This window comes from Filicampus tigris, chromosome 2, assembly GCF_054856515.1.
Source record: "Filicampus tigris isolate MCC_2025a chromosome 2, RoL_Ftig_1.0, whole genome shotgun sequence".
NCBI lineage: Eukaryota > Metazoa > Chordata > Actinopteri > Syngnathiformes > Syngnathidae > Filicampus > Filicampus tigris.
Window position 1 is genome coordinate 29,248,816 of NC_141218.1, and position 20,808 is coordinate 29,269,623.

A 20,808-nucleotide genomic window follows, 5' to 3' on the forward strand; every position below is an offset into this window, starting at 1 on the left:
GAGACAAAAAAAAAACAAAAACAAAAACAAGGAAAATGACTCGTAAGTAACTTTGCTGAGCGCAAGGTGTGTGAGTACAGTTTATTTCATTTTTTATCATTAACTGGAATTAGTGATACTTAAACCTAAAGCAAAGTACTTGTAACCTATAGTTTTCGGTGCAGCGATGAGCCTTTTGCATATATTCAAACATGTTTGACGGTTGTAAAATGGGATATAATATAATGTATTCGAACATTTTTTTATGTGATATTGTTAATCATCATAATAGTAACGTAGTAGCGTGCGTGCGCGTGTGAGCGTGCATACGCTCATGTTTTGGCAGGTGTCTGCATGGCCCAAAAAAAATATGCCCCGGTGTCCTGCAAAATTGTCCTACCCCACCGAAACTTCCTACCGAAGGCTGATTTGACGGCTTGTTCTGCCATAATGTCCTACCCTTTGCGAAACATCCTACCGAAGGATAATTTGACAGCCAAAATATTACAGTGCGCTTTCATGTTGTTTTGTTTAGATGTAGATTGGTAGGTATAATTTTAAAAAATCCCTTAAGAAAATACTTAAACGGAGGTGCAAGCAGGTAGGACGTCCTGACAATTGAATGAGACAATTGAGTGTGGTAAAGATACACTTCGTGATGAATGTGGTCGACTCAACAGATCGATTTGAGAATACAGTATAAAACGAGGCTGCGTAGTCCTTGAGGTTTCCAAGCGGTCAATTCAATCCAGTTTATTTAACTTCTGCCATCTATTACCATCTATTGGATAAATCTTGAACTACAGGTTCTCTCTGATTGGCTTATATTGTGATGTGCTTGTCTCCGATTGGCTCATATACCTTGTGCACCGGAAAACGGGTTCTGTACAGAAACACACTGAGCTGAACAATTTACCTAGTGAAACACTGTTTAAAATTCATTTGCACAGTCTAGACTATTGACTTTTAAGTATTGAGTCAAATTCAAGGAATAGATGAGTATAAAATAAAATTTAAATTCTTTCGTCTTGAGGGAGGAGGTAGTAGAAACATTTTGCGTGTTGGTAATTTCTCGCCGGAAGAGAATAACCGACGTACGGACTTCTTCATAGAGTTTGAGAGTCGCGTATTTTGAAGAGTTATTTTCTTTTTGCCAACAGAGTTTTTGTTGCAACATGGCGAGTTTTAGAAGGTTTCCCGGCTGTGTGTTTCTCCTTCTCGCGGCCGTGCTAAAGTCGGTGTGCGGCGACATTACGGATGGCAACGCAGAGCACCTGAAACGAGAACACTCGTTGATGAAACCCTACCAAGGTAGGTAGACATCAACTTTAGCTCGCTCGTGTTCCTTTCTCAAGTGTGGACATCGTTTTAAACAGTTCTGTAAAAAAGTTAAGGTGTTCTAAAATGATTTGGCTCGGTCTCTTTGGCGTGTAACCTGTAACCTCAATATTGTGATTTAATATGCAGTTATGTTTTTCAAAGTCTTACCCATGTATTTTTTAGACAAACACAAATAATGGATTAATTTGCATTACAATAAACAATATCAGATACATTATACATTAAGGTTTTGGTCTTATAGGTTCGGCTTTCGCTAAATTAAAGCTAAATGCCCCATGAATAAATATGAAATACATCTGCTTCAGTTAATAAGAAAGTAAGTTAATAAGGCTGTTTATTTATATACTTCATTTACAGTAGTTCACTTACTAAACACTTTGACTTGCAGTCTTTCAAGTATTCACCACGACAACGTCACAAAATATGACCACACAGCAACAAACGAAGGGATTGCCCACTCACGATTATGTTTGTATCTTTAACATTGTGAAGAGTAAAAGTGTTGATTATATGGTCAATGTCGTGATGTCATCTTTAGTTGTCTTCATGAAATGACATCATCGAGGAACACTTGTCTCAACTTGTGGATCCTTGATTGAATCTCCAGTGGGACTCACTAAAATGTAAAGAGAGGAGAGAGAACGAGGACCTAAGAAGTTGCAAACAGACAAATGAGATGAGCTCGTACTGTGGTCAGGTCTCACGGTCCACCCTAGAGGGGTGAAATGAGAGAAGTGTCTTGATGGGGGGGCATAGATAAGATAGGAGGAAGAAAAGAGGGTCATTCCATGCCAAATCACTCCCAAAAATCTGAAAATTTGAACCAAGCAGAATTTGATTTCAATAAAACGTAGTGTACTTGTTGATAATGATGGCACAATACTAAATCTCACATTTTAGGTCACCAATGTCAAAGTCAAGGCCCGCGGGCCACATCCGGCTCGCGTGAAGGCTTTCTACGGCCCCTGGGATGATATTGCTTTATTATTAGATCCGGCCCGCAGCAAGCCGGTGTGGGTAGCAGATCTGATCGGGTCCTTCGCGCCTGCCGATCACGTCACGCTTTAAAATATATTGTAGCGTCTTCCAAGAACACAGACGTAGTTTAATTATCACATTTTTATTAGTCCAACCGGCTACTGTGGGACGCAGCCTGACGCCAATACAGTACGACAACCGTTCGGTCAAAAAAGAGCAACGGCTCTCCTGTTCGTCCTCCGCTACTCTCGCTCGCATGCCCTCCCATCCAGCCGCATGATGCATTCATTAACCTCGGAAACAACACAAGACACAATTTGCAAGACACAAATTCGACTGGAACACAGATAACCCAATTCGTTACACTATTTCTGTCATATAATTATTTGCATCTGTGTTTGCCACCCCCTGGCTGTTGTTATAATGAACATTACCGCTACTTTTGCGAGGATCGTCCTTCGGTCGTCTATGTGCAGACTGAAGACTTCACGTCACTTTTTGTGGCTTTCAGAATTGGAGCGTGGTGAAAAGTTATTTGGAGTAAAACACACTTTATTAAGAAATACTTCATGTTAGAAATTTCACGTTGTTTTATTATTAGTAATTGCTGGCATTTGTATAAATTCATTGAGTTTCGATGTAGTGCTGAAATGTCCCACACTCTGAGCAGGCATTGAATGCTCCTCGAGCGCTAAGTGTTGATGGCGGGAGACGTGGTTTATTTTCTTTTTTCCTCCTTCGACAAAGCTAGCTAGTAGTTTGTTCGTGCCAGCAAACTCAGTAGTTGCAGATTTCCCATGTTTCGCCACATTTGTTGTTGTGTGTAAATGTTAAAAGGAGAGTTTAATCATTTAGCTTCGTGTCAGGTAACTGCTGTACATAATAGCCTTGATATGTTCTTGTGAATTATGTCACATTGATGAACACTAGTTAATTATTTCGGCTAGTATGCTTACTATTCTAGTGATGAAACGTGTGAATGTGTATTGTATGTATTGTTTGGCCGTTTAATTGCTTAATACAGTGAATTGTAATGTTTAGGCATCTTGTTAACTAATGGATATGGATTGGATGATGTTGCTGGTTATTCTTTGTCTGTGTTGTTGCAGACCACAATAAATAGACGTGTCAAGTGGAATACGGGCCTCTGTTTTCTGACAGGAGCACCCACATTCATACCTTGCCACTCTAAAATAGAGTCAGCTGGAGACATCATACCAATCATATGATCCTCTCCGTTTTACTTCACATTATGCACAGTCCATACAATCTTGCAGCCTGAGTCAACCAGAAAATTGTTTCCAGTTTAGCAGGAGAAACGCAAACGGAAGTGGCGTACGAGCTGCCTCGCAAAAGTAGCAGTAATGTATTATTTTATTTTTTATTTAGTAACTCCGAAGATAAAAACACAACAGGCAGGGGGGTGACAAACATAGAGCCAAAGAAATATATTACAGAAATATAAAGCGTGACATCATCCGCAGGCGTGAAGGACCTGATCCAATCTGGACATTTTTAAAAATTTCAATAAACAGTCTATCAGTCCGGCCCTCGGCTTGTTGCAAATTTTTTTATTTGGCCTCCGTCCATTTGACTTTGACACCCCTGTTTTAGGTCAATCGGAGCAGGGGTTTGGGAGGTACAGCCCGCCAAATTTGGACATTTTTTTCAAAAAGGGGCATGGCCGCCTTTCTTTGAACCTTTTGTATTTCAGGAGCTGCTGGGTCAATCTTCACAAAATTGGTATTGCGGGAAAGGGAATTTAACAAGGATTCAACATTTGCAATCAAGTAGGAGATTTGTGTATATTTTAGTCACTTGATCTTTTGACCAATAATTTGAGCTTGAAACTAATTTTGTCTGAGTCAGAGTTTTAAAAGTATGGTTTTACACCAGTGATAGGGGGTTCAAGGTAGGGTTTCAAGTCAGGTTTAATGTTTCAAACCAGCACACTGCGTCTCACCCTGCGAACAAATTTCCAGCTATCTGGGGATTTTTTGGAATGTGTTGTTTTATATTCACCATTCAGTTCTATGTTGTATATTAGGCGTGGGCAGCAGCCCATCCAGCCAGTGGGACTTCTCGGGGAGCACGTTGGTGACCGGCTCTTACGTGCGACTCACTCCGGACGAGAGAAGCAGGCAGGGATCCATCTGGAATACTGTCGTGAGCACCTTTTTTTTTTTTTTTTTTTTTTTTTTTTTTTTTTAAATTATTGTGCTGGATGTAGCCAAATGTCTAGATAATCCCCACCTTTTCCTATGCACTACACTCATTAAAATTGAAGTATAGTATATAAGTGTAATATATACTGTCATCATAGAAGCTTTATTTGCTTCGGCTTGACTGATTCCGAGAGAAATATAATTCCAATAACCAATTCATTGGATGATTAGTTTTAATAAAAATTTATAATGAACGAAGACTTTGTTGGTCCCTTATCGCTTACAACAACAAAGATAATTGTAGGCATAACATTTGACTGTTTTACTAGCATTAATCGTCTACTATTTGTTTAACATTACCACAGAGGAATTTTCAAGTCCAGAAACGCACAAAAAACTAAATACAGTAACTGATGAACATATCTTTAGCTTTAGGCCATAGACGTGTGCTGTATATAAGCAACATAATAAATGAAGTTACTGGCAAAATCTTACTAGTCAAAAAACAATTTTACAAGCATTCTAGATGATTTTTTTTTGCGCTAATAATTAATCTGCCCTTGTTTGTTTTTCTCTAGCACAACAGGTTTTTAATAATAATATAATATATCGTCGCTGTCCTGTGAAAAAGACATGTCCAATTTTGTCATGAAAAAAAAACATGAATGAGATGTCTGTAACACGGAAACACCATTAATGTAAAAATTAAAAAAATGGACATAAGTGTATATCACAAGACAGCAACGATATTTAGTTGTATTTATGAGTCAATGGTTAGGTTCAGCAACAGTTGGATTCTTTTTTTTCTGAAATGTCATCACTATAAATTACAACGATTGGAAAAATACGTATTGTGCAAGCTTTTATAGGTCAAACTTAAAGCTCAAGTGTGAAGTAATTTCAGAAAATGCCTAATGAAGTCTAAGTAAAGTAATTAAACATCATACAACAAATAAAGCATGACCAAAAAAATCATTTCTATTTTGACAAAATTATATATTTTTTTAAAGTGAGATCCTGGCGAGTGACAACCCGGAAGTGAAACGTCACGTCCAGAAGATGATGGCAATGCGCAACATCTAAAGTGTACAAAGTCAGTCAGAAATCGACTTGGAAAGCAATATTTAAAACTTATCTGAGGCGATCCAGGTATTTCATGAGTTGGAGCAAGAGGAGGTTGTTGGCATGATATATGTTGGACCATACATGTATGAGCCAGATGCTCAGGCAAGGAAAGTGTTGTGCCCAAATGACTGGTGTTCTGAATTTCCTTCCTACCCGTTGAGACGTCCTACCAAGGCTTAGTGTGCTTGCGCACGCATGTTCTACAACGCAACACCAATAGTGAGGCGGGGTTAGATTGAGTTTATGTTGAGGGGTAGGCTGTCTAATCAGCCTCCGGTAGGAAAATTTTGATGAGGTAGGACAATTTGGCAGAACACCGGGCATGGAGTGGAGACCGACTGTCAGATTGGAAGAATGGTAAGCTATATAGGCTAAGCCGCTACAGTTATGAGCTTAGCGCTACTGTTTGAAATTCGATGTTGTGCCGTGTTGTAAATTACACATGATGAGATAACTCACTTGGTCCATTTATTCTGCTCGCACTGATAGCCACGCACGTCATAGTGGGTTGGTTTCCCACATTGTCAAATTAGAGTCATTTCTAGTCATATTGTGATAGTACTAGCCAGTAGTAGGCACAACTAAGGTGTATGTAATAAATCACAAAATGTACGTGAATTTATAGTGCCTTGATTGGCAGTTTTTCAAGAGGACGTGGCATGTTCATTCATCAACATTTCATGCCAGCTCATGGCGTAGTGCAAAGAGCGTTTGCTCCGGTCGTGGTGCAGCTGCTTTTTCCCCCTTTGTGTCACAGGTTCAAATACCACTCTCTACTTTTATAGTTTTATTTTTTACTACGTTTACAATTTCTTGCAGCCAGTCGGGAGTTGTAAAGGAGACATTTTGTTTCAAGTGTTTTATTGCAGAATTGAACAGGTATGCACTTGCACAGTTTCGATGTTGGTTGTGATGAATCTGCAGACAGGAAAACCAAAATTACTGGACGGCCACAGCTTGAATTGGAAGCCAGTTAATGTGGAAGCTAGTTGAACTGTAACACAAACTATTCCATTTACTAGGTACCCTATACCCTATTCTTATCTTTTGGCCACTCAAACAACTCTTGGCCTGAATGTGAACAATGCATTGCCACACGGCGCCGAGGCATTTCGCCCAAAAACACGCTAACAACGGCAAAGAGCACTTAACGGGACAATCAACGATGCAGGACAATGGGTGACTGGTGACTCCATCTCTTCTAATGACGTCACTCGCCGGAGACTACCGGAGATTGCAGAACATTGGCATTTTCGTTGTTAAGCGGGTTGCTATGGGTCTAATTATGAGTCTGGGTGGCTTGAGTCATAAAAACTAACGAAAGTGTGCTTAAAATAGTTATAGCTGTTAGTAGTGCTGAAAAGATGGTTGACCAAGTTTGCTTCACGCTTGGTCTTTAAACATTAAATCATATTGCTGGCCACAAAGCATAACAAATAATTTTTCAATATTTTTGGAAGGCAAGTAAAACACAGTTTTTAAACCACACATTGGTATTTTTTTTAATGTTATTTTAACAAATACTTCAACCGGATGGGTGAACAAGGAAGCAAAATTAACAAGACCCAATAAAAAAAAATAGCAATGTGTGTCCAAAAAAAAAATTTTTTTTGTTCCAAAAATATTGAAAAATGACTAGTTATGCTATAAATATTGAAAAATGACTAATTATGCTATGTGACCGACGATATTTCTTCTACATTACTTTTTTTACCATGAAGAAATGACTCATGCAAACAAAAATAAAAACCTTGGCAGAGTTTCCTTTCTTCTATGTCAAAACGTGTAATCTTTTACAAAGTTGCATTTTAGACGTCTGATGTATAGAGAGAGCTAAACTCTTACATAAGAGATGTTGAGTCATTCATTAGTTCATCAGTTTCACAGCATCATTATGAATGTCGGAAAGCTCCCCGCAGCCCCCTCCTCAAATGTTGCCTGGCTGTAGCTCACTCCTTTGTTACTGAGAAGACAGCAGCAGTGGGGACTGAGTCCTGGCCCCGCCCACATGGAAACGGAGCCGATCTATTTCTTATTCGTTTTTAAAAAGTTTCCTGAAAACCCTGAAACTTACCCAAAACGTTCTAATGGTCGCATTTTGTTATTCGCGGTGGATTTAAGATGTGGCATATACGTTCTCCATCACCACTTGTTGCTGGCGGTGGTAGTAGAGGAGCACAAGATTTTGCTGTAAAAGTGATATCATGCTCAGCCACTTCTGCACAATTGTAACATGGCAATCCACCACTGCTGTTTTAAATGTTGGTGTGTTGGCTCATGGTCATGCAAGAACTAGGCCAGTCACGTTTGATTTAAAGGAGTCAGAGCGCCGTGTAGTGGACAAATGGAACAAGGGCATCATTCTGCACGATTACGACTCTTAATAGAGAAATTAAGAATACTTCTGTGTTTATTCGGCAAAATTACGGACAATAAGAGGGATAAACTCGGCCATGGGTCGTGCCATAGTACTTTCAGTACATAAAATGTCACCTTTGAACAACCCCAACTGTCCTATGTAGGAGTGTAATGAAACAAAAAACAAAGTCAAGTTAGCACCAGTGGTCTTTGAAAGCTTTTTGTGGTGTATTGTTTTGCAGCCGTGTTACCTGAAAGACTGGGAGATGCACGTCCACTTCAGAATCCACGGGCTGGGCAAGAAGAATCTCCACGGTGACGGCATTGCTTTGTGGTACACAAAAGACAGACTGCACACAGGTAAGCATGGCCGCTGGTCTTGTGCTTTTTGTAGCTGCCGTTGGCAGAAATCTAAGGTAAGGTTTAAAGGGTCGCTGTTTTAGTAAGTTATGTTTTTGGTCTCAGCGGTCATACGTCACGGTTGGGAGCCAAGCATGGTAAGCTCGCTTTGTCAGTTCTGTTGTCTAAAACGGCGACCGATCGCCACCAAAATGCAAATGCATATTACTACTCAAAAATCAAAAATGCCGTGGCGATTGCTCCTCCACACGAATTATTTTATTGGTATTATTTCGGACATTTAGCAACGCTAAACTTGTGTCAACTCTCAGTTGGGAGACGGCGGCTTGCAGCAGCAGCAGACAGATTGGAGCTTTACGCCCCACACTTCCCTCCCCGCCTAAAGGTAGGATAATGGGACGGCTAATAGCAACAACTAGCTTCAGGTCGTTTAAACAAAAAGTGTTAGCACAACAACATTTAGCTCCTTACTCTGCGTCCAGCCTGCGTCCAGCCTGCGTCCAGCTGCGCATAAAAATGCAACTCAAAGTGCTGTAAAACATCCAAAGCAAAAAGAAAAAAAAAATCTGTTCACGCCCTCCCTCCCAACAAACCCAAGTCAGATATCCATTAGTACATCAGCACTCATTCACACACACCCACACAAAGTGCACAACCTGATAAAATGTGTTAAAAAGACATGACAAGGCATAGAGAAACCATATGAGGAAAGGGTACCTAAGGGGAGCTCTCCGCGGCGAGGGGAATGACAGCCCACGGCCACAGGAGCGCCACCACCATAGAGGCCCGGATTAGACAGGCGGACCCCACACAAAGTGTAGAGGCCGCCGGCCACCCAGACCCAAGGAGTCCCTGCGATGACAGCCCCCGCAGGAAGGGCAGCCACCCCTCCCTCAACGCGGAGGCCCCCCCATGAGGAAACACTGGAGCTAAAAGCTGACAACGGCAGAGAGCAACAAAACTAAAAGACAGAAGAGTAGTATAGTCTAAGAACTAAAATCAGTAAGATAAAATAAAAATAATCTTCAATCAAAAGAAAAGATGAATTATTTAAAGGTTGTTAAAAGCCAAACTAAAAAGATGTGTCTTGAGCTTCCTCTTAAAAATATCAACAGTCTCTGCAAACCTGACGTCCTCTGGCAGGCTATTCCAAAGGTGAGGACCAAAATGGCTGAATGCAGCCTCGCCATGCATTTTGGTCCTCACCCTTGGAATAAATAAAAGGCCGGCGCCAGAGGACATCAGGATCCGCGAGGGTTGGTATGATAAAAGCAAATCAGATAAATAAGATGGCCCAAGACCATTAACACATTTATAAACTAATAAAAGTACCTTAAAATCGATCCTGAAACACACGGGGAGCCAATGCAGCAATTTCAAAACTTGCGTAATGTGCTCCCGCCCTCTGGTTCTCGTCAGCACCCGAGCGGCTGACTTCTGCAGTAGTTGCAATGGTGAAATGCTCTTTTTCGGGAGGCCAGAGAGCAGGGCATTACAGTAATCTAAACGGCAGGAAATAAAGGATGCATATGGTCCGGCTGGACCAGCCTTCCGTTGTAGAGGGGAAAAAAAAGGGACGACTTCCAGATGTTGAGTTACTTGCTCCCGGGTTGTATTGTACATGCGGATCACACACTACACTACAGATCTATTTTTGCCCGATTTATTAACCAAGCGCTCACTTGCCTGAGTAAATAGCAGAATCGCTGGTAGCCATGGATGTTGTCGTTGTTTCGGACTGTGCGCTTGTGGGAGGAAGCGGAAATGCAGAGGAAACTACGGTGGCTTAGATGCACCAAAAATAACAAAATTGAACGTGCCGTGTGATCGTTTTATCCAGAAAATTCGGTTACGGATCAAAATCGCTTAATCGAGCAGCCCTACAACAACCATTTACACTCACATGCACACTGTCACTGAGTGGGAACTGAACCCATGCTGGCTGGAAGGAATAGTTATGTGAAGCATACTACCGACTGCAGGATGAGAATTAATGTTCCCACTGCTCGAAAGGTTCTCGATTCCAGTGACCGCAGCTTCGTGACGGCACCGGTCGATAGCAGCAAGCGAGGAGAAAGGGAGAGACAGAGAGAGTGCAAGAGAGACGGACAAATTGAGCTTCAATTGTCACTGATACATTGTTGTCATAGTAAAATTGTCTCGCCAAATGTATAAACATTCCAGCGCGTTTGTAGTACCGGTTCACTGGTAAACGTGTGAAAATAAAAAGCTGAATTGTATCGCCAAACATAACTGCCGGAACACCATAGAATTGGCTGGAGGGGGGCTATCTCTTTTGTAGTGATTAGCTGTTAGCAGTGGAGCAGAAAGCGTAGAAGGCACATAAAGGATTTGATCATTTTGCACTTTATTCTGCCAAAATGGCCACGTGGATGAGAGAGATGAGAGACCAACACACTCGCAGAGGATTGGACCGGAAAATCCAGTTACTATTTTTTTTGAATGAGGAACACTAATTAGTGACTACCACCTCCACTGTGCCTCGGCTAATATTACTTCCCACGCATGCGTAGGTATGGTAAGGTATGTAGTAGTTGGCGTCGGAGTGGAGCTGTGACATCCTCATCCACATGCTCCGTCACTTCTACCAGCCTGACATGCCGATGTTGGTCTTGCCGACCTATGGCCACATTGGCCGATTGTTGGCTTGGTGCGTCAAGACCTTATGGCAGATTGATAAGGCTTTTACAGCTTGCGCTGTGCCATTTCTAACGAGAATAGGTATGATGCTACCATTTGGTAGGTTAACATATGACAAGATAACTTGATTAAAGAAGGTTATGGCAGAACTACAAGGAACATATACATGGCGATACATTGTGGTCATATACAATCATGCATTTCTCATTCAAATATGGTGGTTATGAAAAGGTTTTTTTCCCCATTGTTCTTGAAGTAGCTTCACGAGCATACTGCCTTGTCACATGCTCTCTGCCTCCATCTCAGGCTCGGTGTTTGGGAACCAGGATCAATTTTTGGGCCTGTCCATTTTTCTGGACACCTTCCGCAACGACCTGCAAGGCATGGACGTAAGTGTATGCCGCACACCGCTCCGCCATTGACCGCCTCCTCTGTCCTTAGGGCCTGTCTTCTCCGACCACGCCATCTTCCACGGCCTGGCGGTTTTTATCGATACATACTCAAACGATGACTCGGCCGACGTGAGTGCTGACCTTCTCGTCAGCATGCTGTCGCCAATTTCATTTTTAAGTTAAAGAGCCACTCCATGTTTTCCATTCATTCTACATTATTGTCAGCCATTTTGGTTTAAAGGGGCCATTATAGGGTTATTTCCAAAGGTCCTGTCTGAACCAGTTTGTCTTAGCACAGAGGTCGGCCACCCTCGGCTCCAGATCAGCTTGTGGCTCTTTTTTAGCGCTCTGCTGCAGCTCCATGTGGCTTTGGAAAATAATGACTTCCTTATTTATTTAGTCTTAGTTCATAATTTAAAAAAAAAATCTGCAGTCATTCTAAATTTGAAGATCATAGTGATCTCGTAACATTAAAAGAAAACATCAGGATTTTTCTTGACTCAGATTGAGGCAAAGGTGGTACCATCACGACCATCCTGATTATTCTGTATTCTGTAAATTCAATTTGCTCACTTTCTTTTACAGGGAACATACATTAAGTTAAGAGTTCCAATAGAATGACTATTATCACGTTAAAGCATTCATTTACTAACACTAGAGCCACAATTTTCAAAGTGTTACTGCAAAGAGCCATGTTATACATACAGTAAAATGGACCAGCATATGAACTCACAAGTTTTGCTAGCTTTGCTATGTATCTCTGCTGATGTTGCTTTTTTTTTTTTTGGTAGGGTTGCCAGTACAGTCAACAAAAACTGTGTTAAAACGTCCTGTGTTCAAATTCATGTTTTTATTATGCTCAGATTTTTTTTTTTTTCCCTCCCATTTTGAAAGTGAACTTGGTAGGCAACACTCAACGTTTTTTTTTTTCTTCGATCTCATTTGCATCAAAGTGCATGCGTCAGATGCACGTATTTGGTTCCTTGCTTGCCAAATGTCAAACTGTTCAATCGCCGTGTTCGGACAAGCCCTTTATCATACGCGCGACAGTATGCACACATTTGGAAGTGCTGACGTAGCGGCCGACCAGGAAGTAAAAAGTGAGGCTTTTCCTGCTGATTTACAAAATGTATCTTTCATTGTTACAAAAGGAAGCCCAGTCTTTGCTCGGTTACAAAAAAGGAAATCAAGCGGGGACAAAATGTATATTTCAGTGTTAATACAGTAAATGCACTTTATTTTATCAAAGCTTCTTCCATTGTCCTCATGCCGTGACTTGTCAATAAGTCCGCCAAAATAGCAGTAAGCCGCTTGCCAGCCCCTCTCCTATTGGAAACGTTTTCTGAAGTCACGATGGCACTGCCGTAAAGTAGAATGTTTTGTGACACCTACGACAATATTGTGGAAGACGTTGGCGTACACGCAGCGCTGCCCAGCAACGCTCCCATTCTGTGGTGCTCTGTGGTTCAGTCCATTTACTGTCATTAGTTTACAGGCAGATCAACCATATCACGGTAACAAGCCAATCCGACCCACTCAAAGCGATGTAGACATGATGTCTGTGTGTCTTATCGGCCTGTTGTGCAAACATTGTGCACTGATGAATCAGGTAAAATAAATATTTGATTTTGGTATTAGTTTGTAAATATAACTCATCAGTATCATTAGTGGTTGTGGGTTTGAATCTGGGCTCCGGCCTTCCTGTGTGATATTAGGATGTTCTGCGTATGCCTGCGTAGGATTTCTCTGGGTACTCCGGTTTCCTCCCACATTGCAAAAACATACATTGTCCAATTGTCTATTGGTGTTAATGTGAGTGTGAATTTTGATGTATCTATTTGTGCCCTGCGATTGGCTGGCCGGCTTTTTGCCCAAAGACAGCGGGAATAGACTGCAGCACGTCTGCGACCCTAGTGTTGATAAGCAGTTGAGGGAATTATGGATAGATTAAAAAAAGTTGTAATATCAACAAAGACCGATTGGTATCAAATTTGATCCATATAGCAAAAAAAAAAAAGAATCATGATTGTTGCTCTGTCTTTACCATGTTTCTTTAACCATTGCTATTTTTTTTGTTGCAACATCATCTCTCAGCATTTCCTCTCACTTTTTACATGAATTTCAATGGTTGCAGTTAATCAACTCTGTCCTCAATGTTGTCCTCAGCGTTCCTTCCCGTATATTTCGGCCATGGTGAACAACGGCTCGGTGAGCTACGACCATGGTAAAGACGGACGCTCGTCGGAGCTGGGGGGCTGCTCGGCCGAGATCCGCAACCGAGAGTTTGACACCTACCTCGCCATCCGCTACTCGAAAGGGAGACTTACCGTATGTATTGTATGCCAACCGTACAATGGTGGAACAAGGCAGTCTAGTGCTTTGACCCGGTGTTGCCGCCTTGCAGGTGATGATGGACGTGGACGACAAGAACGAGTGGAAGGAATGCATCGACATCGGAGGTGTTCGTCTTCCCACGGGATATTTCTTTGGTGCCTCAGCAGCCACTGGAGATCTCTCTGGTTTGTCACTTTTACAGATGACTTGATCAATAATTTTGCCGAATATTACAAGGATGAAAAATAGTAACATTACAAAAGAAAATTGTGCATAGTCACGAGAACTAATTTAGAAGATTTATACACTACATACATTACATAAGAATCTATTTAAAAAATACATGTTATAGTTTATATAGTTAATAGCAATTTCATGAGAAAAAAATGGGATGTTTCCAGATGAACAGAAATTGTAATGTTACAACAAAAAAGTGCATTATGAGGAAAAAAAGTTGAGATAGTAACCAAAAGGTTTTAATTTTCAAGCAAAAACGTTGCAATGCCATTTAAGAAAAAGTAGTAACAAAAAATAGCATTAGAAGAAAAAAAAGTGCAAAGTAGCAAGTGTAAAGTGCTTCCACAATACAGTAAATAAAGCAATATTTCGAGAAAACAAATGGTAGCATCACATTACAAAAATTAGTTGTAGTCCATCCAGCCATTATCGGAACCGCTTATCCTCACAATGGTATGGGTGTGCTGGAGCCTATCCCAGCTGTCTTCGGGCAATAGGCATGGTACCCTGGACTGGTTGAGTAGTTGTAATATTATGAGGAAAAATACTAACATAAATAAGCAACATTAGGAGGAAAATCCTTTAAAGAATAGTAACAAAACAAAGAAGTTGCAATGTTATGAATAATGTATTATACAACAAAAAAGATCATGCATATAATATGGAAATGTGTACTATTATGAGAAACTCGTGGCAAGGCAGGAATATATAATGTGAATTTTAGTTAAAGAAAAATAGCAGGAATATTACGAAAAAAAATAGAAACTAAAAAATAGTAATATCACAAGAAAGTCGCTTACGAAAAAAAAAAGTTATCCTGCGATACGCTACTGGTTTTGCCACTTAATTTAGGCAATGTTCACACTGCAGGACATAACACCCAATTTGGATTTTTTATGTACGTAGTCATTCACATAACAAAAACAAATGCGACTCCTAATGTGAAGCAGAACGTGTCCGTGAAGTGACGCATGCACATAAAACACGACGTTGAGTGGCACGCATGTGCACAGAATATGACGTCACTTGACACAATGTTTACGAAAGTAAATACAGTCCCATGTATAGGGGCTCATTTCATTTCTCTATATGCAACTTCCCAGGTAGTTATTCCTTCCTTCTGCTTATATGTTAGAGCCTCCCATCAGAGATCCAATCGAGGTGACGAAGAGATTGACAGAGGCGCGATGTGAGAGGAGGGAGATTTTAGGGGAAATGACACTATGCTCCTGGATCTCCTCATTTCAGGGAGACAGATAACTGAATATGATGTCACATCATTGATGCGCATAGCAAATTAACCATCTGCGTAGCTAAATTTTTACTATGGGCACAAATGTCCACTTTATTCTGTATATTACCAGAGAAATTAAAGCCAAATTTAAAATTGACACGGTTACTTTTCACAATGTTGCAGAGGAATGGAACTTTGTGAGTAGTCTATCCCATGCACTCTCCCCCTCCCGCGCAGAGCGCATATTTGGCTTTTGATGACATATGTCGGGTGAGCACAACGCGAGTCCATAGTGCAGACGCATCGGATACAGACTTATATCCGTAGACAAAAGAGGCCCGTGTTGGATTTGAAAAAATCCTAATTGTACTATTCACATTGCACGAAAAAATCTGAAACGTGGCATTTATGCAAAAAAAAAAAAAAACAACCCAAAATTAATTGACCTGCAGTGCGGACGTAGCGTTAGATTTTGGCAGTATACCTAGTGAAGTGGCCGGTGTGGCTTAGCTTGTATCCTCCTTGTGGTAGACAACCATGACATCATCTCAATGAAGCTGTACCAGCTGATGGTGGAGCACACAGCCGAGGAGGAGAACCTAGACTGGACCAAGATCGAGCCAAGCGTCAGCCTGCTCAAGTCACCCAAAGGTTTGGTCGATGGGAACGCCAGTGCGATGTAGGGTTGGGCAACATGGCCTTAAAATAAAAAAATAAAATGAAATCACAAACATCCGATAGAACAAACAAATGACAATGGCTTTATTAAAAACGAGTTTTGCATTTCCACATATCTACGAGCACCTTAGAGTATGGCACACCTAGCCGTTCTAGGATAACAGTGTGTTGTAGCTAGTGATGGTAGCTTATAACTTGCTACCTTGCGACCAAGCACTGCTGCCTTTGGACACAGGAGCCGGTGTGGGTGAGTCCACAGGCTGGACCTTTTACATGATACGTTGATTTACGTTTGACAATCGGTCCCGAACCTGTATAAAAATGGGTGGGTTGCGTGAGCAAGGGCATCTAGTGTAAAAATGATGTCAAATAATATAATCATAATAATGTAGCGAGCCATCCATCCCTTTCATTCTGTGTACCTCATAAGGGTCGAGTGCCTGCTTGGAGTCATTCCACACTGACATCAACTTTTCGCCAAGAGAGGACCCTAATGGACTGTGAAAAAGCCATGAGTTGTTGAGATGCAGTAGAATGGCGTTTTATATAGAATGCACATGTCTGTGTGGATGGCATACATGCTGCTGAAGAAGCCTCTGGGTAAAAATTATGTGTCTACATTGTTGTGGTCGACTCATTCGACGTGGGTCTGGTGGACCCGCTAGAGTTTTGGGTTTTCAAAACAACACAATCAAATCATTTTCTGTTAAAATACTTAGTAGATGTGTACTCCATCCCAATTGCAAGTCGTGAACAGCAAACATTGTTAATATTTGCCCTTTGCCTTTGTTAGATCACATGAATTAATGTGCTGCTCCTTTTTAAAAAAATAAATTGTAATAAAAAAAAAAGGCCCATAACAGTGTTATCACCATGAGGAGAAGGTTTCAGAGATGCCTTGGGTCATTTTTCTTTTGACAAAAACTGAATGTGGGTCTCACAGATCCGAACACCATACAAGGGCCAAGTGAACTGAATCATTAGGATCAGTTCAATATGATAGATCACAGCGCCCCATGTGACGCTACCAACGAATGAAAGTGTATATTCCCTTAGAACAGTTCTACTGCCCAGTGTTTCCATGACTTTGTTGCTGTGTTGACCAACTTTTGTGATCCAAGTACAGATTTATTTTCTACCAAAACTGGCAACGTTCAGTACAAGAGTGTCACTGTAGCACTGTATATCCAGTGTGAGGTTTTTCTCCCTTTCTCTGCCTCCTCTGTTGAGTGACAGAGAGCTGTAGTGAGCGTGCTGTCACTTTTGGCTGTGTGCTTTGAGATGAAATTGCAACTCTGATTTCAGTAGAGCGACCATGATGATGGCTTTGGAAATTCAGCGCTGTTACTGTGTATGTGCGTATTGAGCAGACCTCCGACTTTTCTTGCAGTTTTTAGCTAGTGTTACGCCCCTGAGCTAGTCAACCAGTCTGTGGCAGTGCCGTAGGGGCTTGCATGGACTTTGGCATCTTATCAACCCATCAGCAGCTCATTTATCAATCAGCTGTATTCCATTATCTTGATTTACATACTCAATATTGTAAGTATAAGTATATAAGTAATTTGGACGTCAACATCCAAGTCAGATCTTTTGTTGTGATGTTCACTTATGAGTCGTTCTTTTGAACAGCTCTTTTGGGATGAAGGATAAGAATCGATTAGCAGCTGTGAGAGAGACGTTAGTTTTTATTTTTATTTTTTTTGACCAATTTGGCATTCTATTTGGAAACATTAAAGCAATCTGGTGAAATGTACAAAATCAAAAGTACAATTGTAGAAACTAACGTTTCTACAGCAAATTTTCAGAGCCCTTGAGCAACTATTTAAAAATAATTGAATACATAAATAAATAAATCACACACACACACACCATATCGTTAGTGTAAGCAGTGCTCATCAGCGGAGATGAACAACAGAAGCTGCTAAAAAAACGTTGTGCCAAATGACCTCGAATTAAGCAATAAAATTGAATTGCCCAGCTCTAGCGCAATGACATTTTATTTATTTATTTTTTTTTTTTTCAATTTTAACAATTAACAATGCACTTTCCACCACAGACAACATCGACGACCCTACGGGCAACTTCCGTGGCACACCACTGACGGGCTGGAAGGTGTTCCTGCTCCTACTATGTGCACTGCTGGGCATCGTGGTGTGCGGCGTGGTGGGCGCCGTGGTCTTCCAGAAGCGGCAGGAGCGAAACAAGAGGTTCTACTGAGAGAAAGTGGCTGAGGGAGGAGCAGAGGAACGCCCACTGGTGGTGGGGGAGTGGGGGGTGTCTTGTGGTGAACTGTTGAAGCACATTTTAATGTGAATTTTTTTTTTTTTCTTTTGTCCAAAAATTGTACAGTTATTCTGGATGGAAGCACTGCTTTTTTGTAAGAGTTTTGGGGTTGCTGTTTTGCTGCCGGTTTAAACAGCATCCTGGCACCAGAACAACCATCAGCGCTGTCATTTTGTTTTTTGTGTTTTATGGTGTTGACACTCATCGGTGTGCTTAAATTGCAACCCCCATTCTAAAAGTGAGCGTTATGTCTTTGATTTTGACTGTGAGCCAAAATGGCCATCTTTTCACATCTTAAGCCTTCAGGTGGAGTAAACAGCTTTTAATTGTTCACCAGCACAGAAAACATAAATGTGTGAAGCGGTGTGTTGACTGCGCTCTAAAATGTGTTTTAAACATAGACAATGTTGGAAAAATTCAGACAATTGCCTTCACCTTTGAAACAAATGGCTGTCTTTGCTTAAGTGGAGTACACAGGGCTTCCATTGTTCACCACAACATAAAACCATCTTTAAATATGTTCAAAAGTGGCCTAGCATTGACCTAAAACGACATTTGAATAATATCGACCTTGTTTGTTGAAACTAAACTAAATTAACCCACTAAAATGCCATAATTGCCTTCAACGCTTACCATCCCTTTAATTGTTCAAATGGAGTAAAGGGGGCTTAATTCTTTATGACACATAAAACCAATGCAAACAATCATGTTCAAAAGTGTGCTGGTGGTGATGAGAAAGAGAAGATTTCAATACCGGTAATTAGTTAACTCATTCAATCCTATATTCACATGTATGTCTTTTCAGAGTCCATCCATTCAATCCCAGGGTTTGGGTAAAAGAGGGTCTGAAATGTCTGGTACTTCGTTAGATAATCAGCATCGATGTCCTCATAAAGAGCCATTTGACTTCGACTTTAAGACAAACTGACAATCTTTGATTTTCTGGTTGGGTAAACTGGATTTGCAATTGTTTCCTGAGACATAAATCCACCTTTGTACATGTTAAAAAACTGGTGGCAGGGACTGAAAGTGAAGTTAAGTAATAACACGAATGCCTTTTCCTCCAAATATGAGCCAAAATGGTTGTCTTTGGTATCCCGATTAAGTAAATAGGGTTTTTAACTGCAAAGAGACACATCCCAAAAAGTGTTCTGACGCTCTGAAATGACATTTCAATAAGCAAAGCATTGTTAACAAAGATGTTGAAGGCAATATGTTGTCTACCTTTCAGGCCAGGGTTTCACGAGCTAGAAACAGTTTGTGCACAAGTGACTCAGCATTTGTCTCCCAATCGACGTTTACTAGTGGCCAAGTTTGACTGCATTTAAGTTGGAAGAAGAAATTAGCATTTCTCTCTCAAACACATGTAAACATGTTTAGAAAACATGTTCAGGTATCACATCTGGTGAAAAATTGTGCTGAAACATCATACCGTTACTAAATTGAATTGTGTAGCTTTGAACTGTATGATTTTCTTTTCTTTTTTTTTTTTTTTTTTTTGGGGGGGGGTTACTGAATGTGTCTTTAAAGCGAAAATCAACCCAAACATATTTTTGTCAAGAATATGTTCTATGAAAGGCCACTGGTTGAAACATGGCATTCTGATAAATACTGCCTTTGTGGAATAAGTTAATCCACCCATTTTTAACCATCTCTGGGGGCAGCCATTGTGTCACTTCTGTCAACTGAAAATGACATAACAACTGCTCAGGGCTCAGGTAGCGACCAATCGCTGCTCAGCTTCAGAAAACAGGTCAGTCGTGATTGGTCATTACCCGAGCCAGTGTTTCAACTAGTGGGCCTGCATAGAACATATTCTTGAAAAAACGTGTTTGGGTTGATTTCCTCAAGGTGAAATGAAATGTTTGAGAGCAGCACATGGTCTTCACGTGCTGTTGGGGAGCTAGTTTGCAGCAACATCGCTCCCTCTAGCCAGAAAGCATTGATGATGGAAAATGAATAAAAAAAATCTCAACGATACACTTGGCGGCAAATTTATACTTAAATGCTCTTTTTGTTTTTTTTAAATAACTTTTTATGTCTGTTTGTCTGTGCTTTTTAGTTTAGTACTTTGGCAACACACCGTTTCAAACCAATAGGCATCTTTTTTTTTTTTTATTTAAAGTATTTTTCAAAAAAACATTCAACATTAATTCCTGTGTGCCTGGGAAAACACGTATTGCGTCAGATTCAAGAACCTTTTACGTAAAAATAAATGGGCCAAATGTAGGTGTACACTACGATACGAATACGAATACCTTTATTGTCATTGTGCTCAGAGTACAGAGATTGGGTTGCTTTCCCTCTTCTTCAGTGCAACAGCTAAAATAACATCCATCCATTATCCAAACCACTTCTCCTCACAAGGGTCGCGGGCGTGCTGGAGCCTATCCCAGCAGTCTTCGGGCAGTAGGCGGGGGACACCCTGAATTGGTTGCCAGCCAATCGCAGGGCACGCTCACGATCACACCTAGGGTCAATTCAGAGTGTCCAATCAATTTACCATGCATTTTTGGAATGTGTGAGGAAACCGGAGTACCCGGAGAAAACCCACGCAGGCACGGACAGAGCATGCAAACTCCACACAGGGAGGCCGCAGTTGGGATCCAACCCACGACCTCTGAACTGTTAAGCGGACGTGCTAACCAGTCGTCCACCGTGCCGCCCTAGCTAAGATAACAAT

General features: G+C 41.0%; 1 protein-coding gene across 2 annotated transcripts; it reads left to right on the forward strand.

Moving 5' to 3' along the window:
- The first annotated feature begins 880 nt into the window (after positions 1-880).
- On the forward strand, positions 881-20,105 carry lman2 (lectin, mannose-binding 2). 2 transcript variants are annotated; one of them, XM_086024014.1, is made up of 8 exons: positions 881-1,290; positions 4,346-4,464; positions 8,189-8,306; positions 11,409-11,488; positions 13,526-13,687; positions 13,764-13,878; positions 15,696-15,815; positions 17,899-20,105. In XM_086024014.1, the coding sequence occupies exons 1-8, from the start codon at positions 1,155-1,157 to the stop codon at positions 18,057-18,059; spliced, it is 1,011 nt and encodes a 336-aa protein (XP_085880140.1). In that variant the 5' UTR covers positions 881-1,154; the 3' UTR covers positions 18,060-20,105. The 2 variants fall into 2 exon arrangements, with proteins under 2 accessions (XP_085880140.1, XP_085880139.1); XM_086024013.1 differs by lacking the exon at positions 11,409-11,488 and adding an exon at positions 11,274-11,356 and having other exon boundaries at positions 885-1,290.
- The last annotated feature ends 703 nt before the right edge of the window (positions 20,106-20,808 follow it).

What these genes read in the sequence shown, in the direction of transcription:
- lman2 (XM_086024013.1), top strand. Translation starts at nt 1,155, where the DNA reads ATGGCGAGTTTTAGAAGGTTTCCCGGCTGTGTGTTTCTCCTTCTCGCG. An exon ending in GTTGATGAAACCCTACCAAG is followed by an intron (nt 1,291 to 4,345) that starts GTAGGTAGACAT and finishes GTTGTATATTAG; the next exon opens with GCGTGGGCAGCAGCCCATCC. An exon ending in GATCCATCTGGAATACTGTC is followed by an intron (nt 4,465 to 8,188) that starts GTGAGCACCTTT and finishes ATTGTTTTGCAG; the next exon opens with CCGTGTTACCTGAAAGACTG.